Below are 13,680 nucleotides of genomic sequence, written 5' to 3' on the forward strand. Positions count from 1 at the left end.
TGGTCTATACCGAGATCACGATTATTAAACACGATTACTCATTGACTTTGGAAACATCATGCATTTAGAAAGAGAATTTTGTCCAGGCGAGGGGAGCTGTAAAGCACCACCTTCACCCCGGGCCTTTCAAAGCCGACCTAGAGCCGGTTGTGGTGCACCACGGAGGAAATAGGCCAACGTCTGGGAGAGTTCCCACGAGGGGATCCTCCCCCTGTCCTCCTCTGACCTGCTGAGCGGGGCGAAAGCGCACCACTGTAAATGGAAGGGGTGTGCTGGATTTATAACACAAGACAAAACGATACCGTCATTGCGAAACGGAATTTGGCACAATAATTGTTTTACGTCAATTATCTTATTATAATCGTTGGAAGCCAAAATTGAAATGGGATTAATTGCACAGCCCTAATCAAGATCTCAGTAGATGGATGCAAGACTTGTAGTCCATTCTGGAAACCAATTTTATTCCATATCTGAGTTTTTCCTGCAAAAACAATAAAAGTCCATATGAAAATAAGCTTGGACTAAACTGTAGCATTAGCACTGAGGAGCATCGGCAACATACATACGCTGACACAAGAACATTTCATTCATCGCCATCAAATTGTCTTGGCAAGTGACCCAAACTAAGAGAACATAATATAAATTTGAGGTAAAATAAGGGCACAAAGAAAAAAAAAACATTAAAATTGATTGATGAAGCACGGAAGACTCATTGAGAATATTTGATATGGTGGCAAACAGCTTAAAAATAAATACAGGATCATTAGCAGGAAATGATGCCTCTCCGTAACTCTGTCCATAACTCAGAGTTCAAAGAGTGAGCGGCGGTGGAAATGGAGTCATTCAATGTGAGGGCAGACAGCAGGACATACTGAGGTGACATGCTGTAATCCCACATGCAGTGTTTATGGGAAACAAGTCAGCTGCAGGATAACACAGCCGGTCCTTTAGGACACCGTCCTCCTTTTCACATTCTCATACATCCACCGCTTGTTCTGCCTCCTCAACGCTCACCATCTCACCCTCCATCTCTACTTCCACCTGAGAGTTCACCACCTGCTGCCCGTCAATTTCAGTCGTGGTCACGTGCACCACCTGGATCTGCACCCCGGCCCGCTTTAACCTCTCCACGTCCTCCTCGCACATCTCCGCCACCCCTCCGTCCTCCACCACGACTGTCGCAGTCTCCTCCATCTCCATCACGTCCACGGGCTCCACCGTGACGTGTTCAACCTGGATCCCGTCGTCCAGCAGCACCGTTTCGGCCCCTTCGATGCCCTGCGTTGCGATGGCGAGGGCGGCGGTGGCAGCGGAGTGGGTGATGACCAGTTCTTCGACCGTCTTTTCCTCGATGTAATGGATGTCTTTGAGGTGGACCTTTAGTTCTTTTGGGTGGGTGAACCACATGTCACACATGGTGCAGTGGTTGGGCTTGTCGCCTGTGTGGCTCACGAGATGGTCTTTGAACTGGTCCCAGCTGTTGAACACACTGCTGCAGACCTGATGGAGGAGAAAATAGTAGGTAACATAGGAATTGGGGGTTCTTTAAAACTTCACAAAACAGTAACAAATGCCCATCACAATATCCTGGAGCCCAAGGGGAGGTCATCAGTTGTCTATAGACCAGCAGGCCAAAGCCAAAAATATTCTATTTACTAATGGAAGACCAAAGAAAAGCAACATATTCTTTTGAGTATTTGGAAAACAAACAATCAATTATTTGATGACTTGTAAAGATGAATGGAAAGCTGTGATACAAACTAGACCTTTTTAATACAGAAATACATTATTCACCCTTCAAGCATATCTGGCCTATAATGGATCAAGTTTAATATGCCCAGTATTGGCAAATATTCAATATGAAATGACTTACATTAGCAGGAAACACTTGAGACATCATTCATTTCTCAAAGGTAAGCCACCACAATCTAAACTGTGCGACAATATGTCAACACATACAGTATTAGTACATTATTCAAAATACATAATGCTGCACACTAAATGAGGCATATATCAGAATGTCTGGGCATTACCTGAGACAGTCCATGGCCCCATGAGGTAACCCACACATACACACAAGATAAAGTTCACTGTCACCATAAATGTACTGGTGGAGTTCCTGTTACAAGTGAACTCACTGCAACATCTGGCCAAATTCATCCCCTACCACTCATGGGGCTGCCATGGACTGTCATACTCAAATCCAGCTGCTCATCCCAATCTGTCTAACACTCAGGACACTATAATTATGTCCCATTCAACAAAGTATGACAATCTCATTACCATTACGCACACTTTTTCTTAAAGGGACTGTTTGTAACTTTTTAAGTGTATAAATGTACCGGGTCGGGACACATGCGCGCTCGCATATGGGCGTTCGCGTGTAGCTGCTGCCTCTCCTCCTCTGCCTGCTTACCTTCACTCAGACAGCGCACACTCCACACTGCAGAAGTTAGTTTAGCTCGGAGAATATCTAGTGAATGTTCAGTGGACGTTTGTGCAGAAATAACTGCTGCAGCTCCTCCAGACCAACAGAGGTTTCCCGTGTCTTGTGAAGTGACGGGGCTCCGCAGAGAGAAACGTTATCGTCTCGTTACCGACCGGGTGCCGGTGTCTCCCTGCTCTCTCCGGCTGCAGGCAGAGAGAGCAGGGAGACACGCTGCAGAGCCCCGCTGCCTCAGCCTGCGCTGAGACAGGAAAAGCCAACACTAGGATCAGCATTGATTCATGGAGACCTTCGTCTGGTCAGCTAACATTACTGCCAAGCAGCTGAAATATAGAGTGATATTGTGCTTTTAGCTGACGTGTGTCGCCTCACTGTTTTGAGCGATGCTCGTTCAGGTATATTTAGAGCGAGCAAGCGCAATCCCGACGCTGACTTTCATTTATTTCACGGCCACAGGTGTCGCTGTTAAGAAGCATTTCTGAAAGTTACAAATAGTCCCTTTAATTTGGTTAGCTAGATGTGATATTTCTGTCAAACAAATCATTTATCTGTCAAGATTTTATTGTGTCCCAAAATCTAAACTGTTTCTTCATCAGAGTCATGGCCCCGATGACCTGTCCCCTCTCATTGAAGCCACTCCTTCAGGCTACTCTCACTTTCATCTACCCAGGTCACATGCACAAGGCGGTAGGGTTGCCACAATTCACAAAAATTTACTCAAGTGTTCCGTTTTCTCTATAGGCCCCTTTTAATCTGTTATGATGGATAGCACCCCACCTGTCTTCTGCCTACGAGTATACAGGCCCCCTGAGTCCAATATTATATAAATAAAGTTGAGTTATGTCTTTCAGCATTAAAGCTGCAGTGGGTAGAATTGGAACAAATATGATTAAAAAAGGTTATTTTTATAAAATGGTCACTATATCCTGACAGTAGTGCATGAGACAGGTAATCTGAAGAAAGAAATCATGTGTCTCTGTGTCCTCCGGTGCTCCTAATGGGATCTGCAAGATTTCACAGACCTGAGGAAAACAACCAACCAGAGCCGAGCTGGAGCCTTGCTGTCTCTGAGCATCTGTCAACCACTCGCGAACTCCTATCAAACTAGGCAGCGCTGATCAAATATGAATCAATATTCTGTTACTGTAATGCCTACTTCTCTCGTTAAATGTTTTCAGAATCATCATATTCAGAATATTGATTCATATTTGATCAGCACTCCCTAGATTGAGCGTTTCATCGGAGTTGGCGAATGATTGACAGCTGCCTCTGTTGAATGAACAGCCAATAGGAACGCTCTCTCTCCCTCTGAAATGACCTGTGATCGCCCAAAGTCTCCCGTCACAAGCTAGATTTTTTAAAAGCCTGAAAACAGAGCCATGAGGAGGAGCAGAAGTCTAGTTCTCTCTCAGAACACTTGAATTACAATATGATAAAAGGTTATTATGGAATTTTTGCCCAATGATGCCAACAACATTCTGCCTACTGCCGCTTTAAGTGAATGAATACATTTACATAATGAGAAAAAAAACATGTTCAAAAACTAGAATGAAATCTCTTTTCTACTGTAGACACTGCACTGGCAGGGGAGCAGTGATGGCCTTGATGTGTACAAGCTGTACCTGGCATTCATAGAGCTTCTTGCGTCCCTTCTTGGCTCCGGCTCCATTCTGACAGGCTGCCATATGGCACTTCAGTGTGCTGTTCCTTGCAAATCGTTCATGGCAATCTGGACACTTGTAAGGTTTTTCCCCTACAGATAAATGCATAAAGCCGAGCATTTATTTCATTGCTAGATGTGTAACAACAAGTTAACAATACATAATTATGACAGTACTAAACTGAGTAATTTGCAAAATAAGAAACTGAACACAACAAGCTTCATTTTTCATTCTCACCAGTGTGCTTCCGTAAGTGCTCCTTAAAGTGTCCGAAGTGGTCAAAGTGCTTTTTACAGTATTCACAAACGTGCACTTTCTTCTGGGGTTTCTGGTTTCGAGACAGCTCTTCTGCATCAAAATGAAACGTGCTGACGTGCTGCTTCAAGGCGCCCTCCCGCGTGTAGGCTTTCCCGCAGTGGTTGCACACGTGGGGTTTTTCCAGCGAGCCCAGGTGTGTTTTTAAGTGCTGTTTGAGGTGGTAGTACAACTTGAAGCTACGATCGCACTTGTTGCAGCGGAACATGTTGTCCACTTGGGAAATCTGGACCTCTACGACCTCGACGTTCTCCAGCGCCTTGGAGGCAGTCACCGTTTCCTCCTGATACACCACCTCCTGCCCAGCACAAACACAGGCAAGGCAGGGTTAGTCCTTTCACATCAAGAACTCTTACTTAATAAACATGGTAAACTCAGCTTAAATGAAGTTCTGTACAAATACAAGTCAATATACCTCTTCTATTCCTTCCTTCTTAATGACCTGTAACGTAGGTTCCTCTTGCTGATACTTGCTGGTTATGTCAGCGAGAAGAGCCAGAGCAGAGTCATCCGACGCAGCCTGAGCATTCTTTGCTGCATCGACCACCTCCTCCAGTCCCGTCTCCTCCACCTCGATGGCCCCTTCCCCTATCACCTCAATCTCCACCTGCAGAACATTGAAAACATTCAGTCCTGACCAAATTTCATTTGTTTTTTATTTTATTTTAGTTTTGACTTTAGTTCATATTCAGAGTTCATTTGCTTAGTTTAGTTTCAGTTTTTCAGAAAGGTTTAGTTTTAGTTTTGTATATATTTGGTTGTAGTTTGTTTTCGTTGGGGCCAGCTATAATGTCTCAGAAGTATGTAGCTACATATACATACAACGTTAATGGTGGGAGAATTGTGTAGGAATGGCCATAATGTTTAATCTTTGCACTACTTTAGTGAAGCAATTGCAGCATAGCGCCATCTACTGGAATGTCAAGTCCGTTCAATTTCTGTGGTTCGATGTCTCGAGAGTTGATGGAAATTCATGCTCTCTCCTTTTTTTGGTAGTGATATATTATAGCTAATAACTACAACTGAAATGAATATACCTTCATTTTTATTTAATTTTTATATTTTTTTTAACCAGGCAATATCATTTCAGTTTAGTTTTTCTTAAAGGGTATAGTTTATATTTAGTCTCAGTTTACTACAAATATTTGTCACTGCTTATTTTCATTTTAGTTTCAGCTTTAGTTTACTATAATAACCCTGGAACTGTCAATTAAATGTGTGGACAGAGTAGGGGTCACTTGTGTGCACTTCATACATTAGGCAAGAATGAATCTCAGTGTTAGAAAAATGCAGTTAAATTTCAGCCGATCTTATTGTCCACTGCTTAGCAAGGAACTAAAACTGTATCAGTGTGATCATCATGAACATACTGACCTGTTCCCCTTCCACTGAAGGTAGCGTTTCTGTAATCACATTAGATGTCTCAGCAATCTTCCTCTTTTTACCTTTGCTCTTTGCTGTCAGCGAGGCAATCTCATTTATCCTACAAGAGAAGACAAGCTATTGTTGAGACAAAAAAAAAAAACACTGAATATGTAAATCACACAATTAAATTCTGAGCGTGACACAATTTTAGCATCATCAGCTGTGGTAGGTGACAGGTCATCTGCAACAAGACTCACTTAATGTTGAGCGCTTTGATGGCTTCCTGCATCTGGAGGTATTCAGCAGCCTTCCAGACATCATAGGCCTCCTCTTCTCCAACTACAACTAGTGTTGCTGTGTAAGTGAACTCCATCAGCTGGCGAAAGGCGGTGTTACTCACTCCTGTCAAGAGTATGATAGAGCAGCAGTGGTGAGTAAAAGCTGTTTGATGTATCACAGTAACAAATAGGGCTGCAACTAACAACTATTTTCATTGTCGATTAAACTGTCGATCATTTTCTCGATTAATCGATTAGTTGTTTGGTCTATAAAATGTCAGAAAATGGTGAAAAACGTTGATCAGTGTTTCCCAAAGCCCAAGATGACATCCTCAAATGTCTTGTTTTGTCCACAACTCAAAGATGTTCAGTTTACTGTCATAGAGGAGTAAAGAAACCAGAAAATATTCACATTTAAGAAGCTGGAATCAGAACACTTTAACTTTTTTCCTTAAAAAATTACTCAAACCGATTAATAGATTATCAAAATAGTTGTCAATTAATTTAATAGTTGAAAATCAATCGATTAATCGCTGCAGCTCAAGTAACGAACACAAGGAAATATATCTGCCGCTACAACATTACAGTAATTACCTCTCTAATGGATGCTGACAACAGTTGGGTAATCTTAAAATGAACGTTGTTGTTCACTTGCAAAGAACAGGTTTACAGTCTTGCTCTATCTCCTGACTGAAGAGCTGTCTGACTACTTTCTTTTCCAAATATAAAAAACACAGGTATTAAAAACACAGAATACCTTCTATCTCCACCAGTGGCTCCTGGGTAAAATCCTGGAAGAACTTATGGAAAAACTGACTGCATGCTGCCAACACTGCTTTATGGGCTCTGAACTGGTGTCCTGCAAGAGACAGGAGACATGGACATATAAGAAGCATTGCTTAGGAATTGTAATATCATAAAGATGACCTATAATATATTCCTACTTACCATCCACAATCAAGGTAATGTCTGTGAACTGGTCCAGCTGTCGTTGTTCATTAAGTTTGTCCATCATGACTTTGTAATGCGCTGGGTACTCATCGCCTGCCTCCAGCTCCACATCCACTTCAGCCGCCATTATTGACCTTATCCTTTTCTGCAGAGAACGGAGAAAGGCATGGCAATTTTATTTATATAGCACATTTATGCAACAAGGCAATTCAATGCACTTTACATAAAACATCGAGACAAAGTGCAAAAGAAACACATTATAAAAGGACATTTAAATTAAATTAAAAACAGAGACTAGGATATAAACAAGCTAAATAGAATAAGACAGGTATAAAATACAAGACTAAATGTTGCAGTGTATGAAGATGGACATACAAGTATTAATATTGTTTGAGAAAAGTAACACAGCTATGAGCTGAACCGACCACACACACACATGCATGCCTCACAATGTCACTTAGATTGACCTGGATTCCTGGTTACAGTTTCCTCCATTGTTTTGATCCAGCCTTCTTATTGTTTGAAGAGGACATTGTGTCAAAGGACTGTTTTATTTCATTAATGAGTGTTAAAAACAACAAATAAGGGTTTTGGAATTGTAAATATTTATATGGTGTTTCGCTAATAGTAGTTTTCATTTTGCCTAAGGACAAAAAATCTAAATAAGTATATCCATTTCTGGGTGGCATTTACAAAAACAGCAGTCAATACAAACGCCTGCCTTACTTCTAAAGAAAATGTTTGGCAGGATAAAATCAGTTTATCATTTTGAAAGAAAAAAAAACACATTATTTGTCAGAATTTTATTTGATATAAAATAGGATAAGATAATCCTACAGAATTTGCAGAATGACAGCAGCAAAGGGGACAGTGCAAACAGAGAATACAATAGTATAGAGAATAATAGTATACACAACGTACTCAAAACAGAAACAAATGCAGTCATTTAGACAACAAAACAGAAAATACAATTAACTGAATATTTTGGGCAGTCTGTTTATGACTCCATATCTTGACTGTCATTTACATAAGGCTATAGATTTTCAACTACATCAAGCCAACAGTGATATTCACCCTGATCACACCCCCTTGGATAAAACAGTTTGAGTGTCAGATGCAGCCGTGTCATGACAGCAGTGAAGTCCATCACCTCAGTGAGTGCAACCTGACATGAGATGTGTGTGTGTGTGTGTGTGTAACCTCTCCTGAACCGCAGCACAACAGTCTGATTGAACCTCACTGTCCAATATGACACAGTGAGACAGCTGCTGCCCCTTCATACATATTCCCCACAATGCATTGCACAAGCCAACATCACACATCCTCCTCTCTCTGGTTCCACTTCATTTTACAAGCAACAGGTAACCAACCTGTCATGTCCCTTTCTAGGTGACTTTGGAATGATTATAGAGGCAAGAGTGTTGTTGCTCTGCATATTATCATACAGTGAAGGGGCTGACACAGAATAAGCAAATGCTTCATTAACGAGAAAGGGTTTGTGAATATTGTGAACAGCTGAAATATGCAGTGAGCGTCTGCACTTGTGTTAAATGCTCTTCAAAGCATGCTTTCAATGTGATAAGTATGGCAACAATTTAAGAGAATTGCTTGAGGAGAAACAGAAACCATTACATGTTAAGTGAAAGCATTTAACATTGTGATCACTGCATCACTGAGTGTGCAGTTTAGGAGCCCAGCTGGCAGACCTGCATAGAAACAAGGCAGTAAGACTCTAGTTAAATGGTTTGGGGTTGAGGGGAAGTGTCTGTATCTGAGGTTCAAAGCTGAGAAAGGCTTTACCAAACAACAACATAGCACAGAAGGAGGAAGTGAAGGTGATGATGGTGAGGACCCATCAGAACCAGATCACTACTAAACCTGGTTCAACGCCAACAACTCCCAATTAGAAGTGTACAAATAAACAACTTTGCTAAACTTTAAGAGCGGACCCTGTGGTGCCACACAAGGAGACAGGAGGCATAGTATCCAACCAAGGAGCCCAGACATGGATGATCATGTGGCTAACGGTGTTAGCTTCACTAGCAAACATTCAGTCCTGCCTCCAACAGAAGAACAACACAGGTCCCTTCACACAGCCGGGATATCTCTGGAACCAGAGCCGGACTCACCAGGACTAGATCTACCAGTGTGACCGTCTGGATCCTGTAACCTGAAGGAGGTGAACCTGCTCCAGCCCCACAGTGAGGAGGGTACCGGGCCTCCTGCTCCTAGCACGCTCGCCATTTCGTGTTTGACAATCAACATTACGTCATCAAACCGCGCATTAAAATACACTTTTCCCAGACACATTTCCTAATTCTAGCCGCCGTGGGTCAAAATACATGTTACAAACCGTCCGCATACATACCTCAGGTCTGGTTCCGCTGCTTCATAAAGTTGTTTAGTGATAATATTTCCCTCGACGCGTGTAGCTCTGTTCTACTCTGCTCGCTCCAGAAAGGGCGGTCGTTCAATCCTCAGGACTCAGATTCCCAGAAGCCCTTGCGAAGTGAAGGACGCCGAGGAGCGTTGCTTAGTGACGGCGGTGAGTGACGACTGTTTACATGTTCTTCACCAGTAGTAGAGCCTGCTGGGAATCAGGCAAACTAGAACTAGTCTACACCGATTTCATATTTATCACATTATCATATATTTATTTAATAGTAATAAGAATGACAATGCATCTTCCCTGTCAAAGTAGCCATATATAATACACAACAAGCATTTCCATAATGTACCAGGCCCTGTTAATGCACAAAGTTACATTCACTTCAAGCGATAGGCTGTTATGCAGTGTAGGCCTATATTACACCACAGTTTCTATATCCTTGTTACTGGTAAGCAGTGGTAGGCTAGTATTGAGATCTTTACCCAGGTAAAGGGACCACAACCAGACTATTAAAATACAAGATATTACAAGAAAAAGTCCAGTCCTGCATTCAAATTTCAAATATAACTAAAGAAGAGGCATTGTTTTGTTAGCAAAATATATCAAAAGTAAGTTCTCGTTCAGCAGCAGTATGCTATAGAACAGGGTCAGCATTCAGATGCCATAACACTGCAACTTTTGCAAACCATTCGCCTATTATCACCATGAAATATGTGAATATTAAAAAAAGCAAAAAACATACATACATACATACATGTGTATACAAAAATACATGTCTCAGCATGCATCCCCCATCTTATATAAGGCTGAACTCTGGAGAGATAAGATAAGACAGACTATTGATCCAAACAAAGGGTACTCTGTATACTTTAAAAGGCTAGTAAAATAAATATACACAGAGAATGTATACACTGTATTAATTAATTATTAATAAAATATAGCCTACAGCCATAGTAAGGCAAATTAAAAGTTGAAAAACACATACATGCAGAATAAAGGGAGGTGCAAAGTAGCCAAATGATGATAAAATAAATGAATGAAAATGCAGGACAGCATTACAATGGCCTAAATTATAAAGGAGTGGGGGCAAATAAACTGTACATAACGGTGTATCTGTGTTACTATGTAAATATGTAAGCGCCAAAGTGTGAAGTATCTCTGAGGATGTTTTATGCCGACAAAGGTTTTTCAATATATTGTGTCATCTGTTTTACTGTTAGTCATTTTAGTATGGATACATATTATCAATTCAGATCTTACTGATATACATTTTTATATGCAGGTCAGTGTGCCCTGATAAAGACCATACTGTATGTCTCAGACAGTGCCAGACACTGTAATTGAGTAGCCTAATACTGGGTCATAAAGCTATCGCATCTCACTGCACTGATCAGGTTGTGCTTATAGACACTGATACCTGATACCTGCATTTACTCTGTAAACTGATGCATGTTTTCTGCTGCACCACAGCCTGCATGTGTTTTTGTTCTACTTTTTTTGAGTCCTTATAGATCTCCAATTTTAACTTCTACTTGGGGGATTATTTGCTGTGAAACCTCCTTGTCGGTATGTAATGCTGCTTGTATGCAGCAAGGGGCATTCCCAAATTTTAAAGCATACAACCAAGTCAACTAACTTTACTACAATATTCGGCTCAAGTGTTCCTGGCAGAACTCCCGAAATCAGCACAAGCTTCTTGTCTTCACTACTGTCTCAAATATTTAAAGCTGCAGATTGTAGAAGTGGAGCAAATATGATTAAAAAACAGTGTTTTTTATAAAATGGTCACTATATCCTGACAGTAGTGCATGAGACAGGTAATCTGAAAAAAACCTGTTCCTCTGTGTCCTCTGGTGCTCTTAACGGTATCAGCAAGATTTTACAGACCGGAGGAAAACAACCAATCAGAGCTGATCTGGAGTCTGCCGTCCAGCTGCTGTATATGAGAGCCACGAGTCAATCACACCCGAACTCTGACCAAACGGTCAAACTAGGCAGCGCTGATCTAGTATGAATCAATATTCTGTTAATGCCTATTTCTCTCCTCAAATGTTTTCAGAAACATCTTGTAGTGTACTGTTTAGCTGTAAAATCAGAAAGTTTGTGACACGGCAGCCATGTTGAGATCTGTTGAGGAAATACCAAGCACCGCCCACCAGCCGGAGCACAGCCAATAGGAACTCTCTCTCTCTGAAATTATTTTCTAAAGCCTGAAAACAGCCATGAGGAGGAGCAGAAGTCTAGTTTTCTCTCAGAACACTTGAAATACAATATGCTGAAAGGTTATTATGGATTTTTTTGCCCAATGATGCCAAAACCTTGTTGCCTACTGAAGCTTTAATTGTGAGAATTTAAAGTGGTAAATCTTGTAGATATATACTGGAAAAACAAAGTTCGGAAACTTGTGTTTGGTCGATTATTTCTCTGTTACAATGCTAAATGGCATTGTATTTTACATCGTTGGAAAGCCTGTTTATTTACCTTCGCAATGATGTCCAACTTGTAAGGATCATGCATTTGTGGGATGAGCAGCACAGCTGATTATGTGAGTAGCGCCCAAGAAAAATTTGCCAAAATGCTCCGTCAATGGTAAACAGTGTATTCTCCTGTTGGTATTGACTCTTGTTTTGAGTTGTTTGGTGGATTGGATGATTGAACTCTCTATCAGTAACAAGGAACAAACAAGACATATTGGCTATTTTAAACTTTATTCCTTTAATCCACCGTCAAGAGCCTCAGTAGCGGTGGAAGATCCATACGCAGCCACAACAGCCTGGCACCTTCTTCTCATGCTGGTCACCAACCGGGTCACACGTTGCTGTGGGATGGCGTTCCATTCCTCAACCAGGATTCGTTGCAGGTCAGCCAGCGTGGTTGTGTTGGTCACTCTAACACGTACAGCACGCCCAAGCTGATCCCACATGTTGAATTGGGTTGAGGTGTGGGCTCTTGGCAGGCCGTTCCATTCTCTCTACTCCCACATTGTGGAGGTAGTCTGTGATAACCCTGGCTCTGTGGGGGCGAGCGTTGTCATCTTGGAGGAAGAAGTTAGATGCCAGATTGTGGAGATATGGGATCGCCACTGGCTGCAGAATCTCATCCCGATATCTCACTGCATTGAGATGGCCTTCAATGATGACAAGCCTTGTTTTGCCAGTGAGGGAGATGCCGCCCCCCCCACCCCCAACACCATCCCACAGCAACGTGTGACCCGGTTGGTGACCAGCATGAGAAGAAGGTGCCAGGCTGTTGTGGCTGCGTATGGATCTTCCACCGCTACTGAGGCTCTTGACGGTGTATTAAAGGAATAAAGTTTAAAATAGCCAATATGTCTTGTTTGTTCCTTGTTACTGATAGAGAGTTCAATCATCCAATCCACCAAACAACTCAAAACAAGAGTCAATTCCAACAGGAGAATACACTGTTTACCATTGACGTAGCATTTTGGCAAATTTTTCTTGGGCGCTACTCACATAATCAGCTGTGCTGCTCATCCCACAAATGCATGATCCTTACAAGTTGGACATCATTGCGAAGGTAAATAAACAGGCTTTCCAACGATGTAAAATACAATGCCCATTACCATTGTAACAACAGAGAAATAATCGACCAAACACAAGTTTCCGAACTTTGTTTTTCCAGTTTATATACACCAAATGCAACTGGGAAACCCAACCCAACAACACTGCAAAATACATCCTAAAAATCACCATGGAAAAAAAAAAAAAATTCTCTAACACAGTTATAACAACAAGCTACAAACTGCTGGGCTATTGTATTCAATTGTGCAGGTGTTACTTTTATTGTGTCCATCCCCTGCACCATAGTTTTGGATAAAAGCTTATATTCACATTGTGTTTAAATGCATTTTATTCTTTGTTAAACAACGCCACTGACATTTGATGGCCTAGTTAAAACTGGACATTTGACCTCAGTTATCTTATAAAAGTCCTCTCACTGTCCCGAACTGCATGGCCTAGACAATATTGTCTGCCTGATTGGACTTTGAGGCTGTTTGCAGCTTTTTAATATACTTAAACTGTCTCATAGATTGCTGCAATAATTGTTCCCTTAGCTAAAACTGGGTTTTAACAAGAATTGATACGTTTCTCCAGAATAAATAGTAAAGCACCTCAAACTGTAAATTAGCTTCAGCGGCTGATGGATTATAAAGGATTTTTTTCCATATTTTTTTTCGTCCCTCCTCAATTTCTGCAAAATGATGTTCATAATTTAAATTTCCCCTGTTGCTTGGTGAGCTGAATTCCTCTTTTC

The 13,680-nt window shown here is 41.4% G+C and overlaps 1 protein-coding gene across 2 annotated transcripts; it reads right to left on the minus strand.

Annotated features, from left to right (window-relative positions):
• Positions 1-440: 440 nt before the first annotated feature.
• On the minus strand, positions 441-9,543 carry znf131 (zinc finger protein 131). Of its 2 annotated transcripts, none has more exons than XM_074637135.1 (9): positions 9,385-9,543; positions 7,014-7,161; positions 6,823-6,924; positions 6,045-6,189; positions 5,797-5,905; positions 4,838-5,029; positions 4,345-4,720; positions 4,069-4,199; positions 441-1,500 (listed from the first exon to the last, which is right to left on the minus strand). In XM_074637135.1, exons 2-9 carry the CDS (start codon positions 7,141-7,143, stop codon positions 976-978), a joined length of 1,710 nt encoding a protein of 569 aa, XP_074493236.1. In that variant the 5' UTR covers positions 7,144-7,161; positions 9,385-9,543; the 3' UTR covers positions 441-975. The 2 variants fall into 2 exon arrangements, with proteins under 2 accessions (XP_074493236.1, XP_074493237.1); XM_074637136.1 differs by lacking the exon at positions 9,385-9,543 and adding an exon at positions 9,146-9,289.
• Between the last annotated feature and the right edge of the window lie 4,137 nt (positions 9,544-13,680).

Source organism: Sebastes fasciatus, chromosome 6, assembly GCF_043250625.1.
Source record: "Sebastes fasciatus isolate fSebFas1 chromosome 6, fSebFas1.pri, whole genome shotgun sequence".
Classification (NCBI taxonomy): domain Eukaryota; kingdom Metazoa; phylum Chordata; class Actinopteri; order Perciformes; family Sebastidae; genus Sebastes; species Sebastes fasciatus.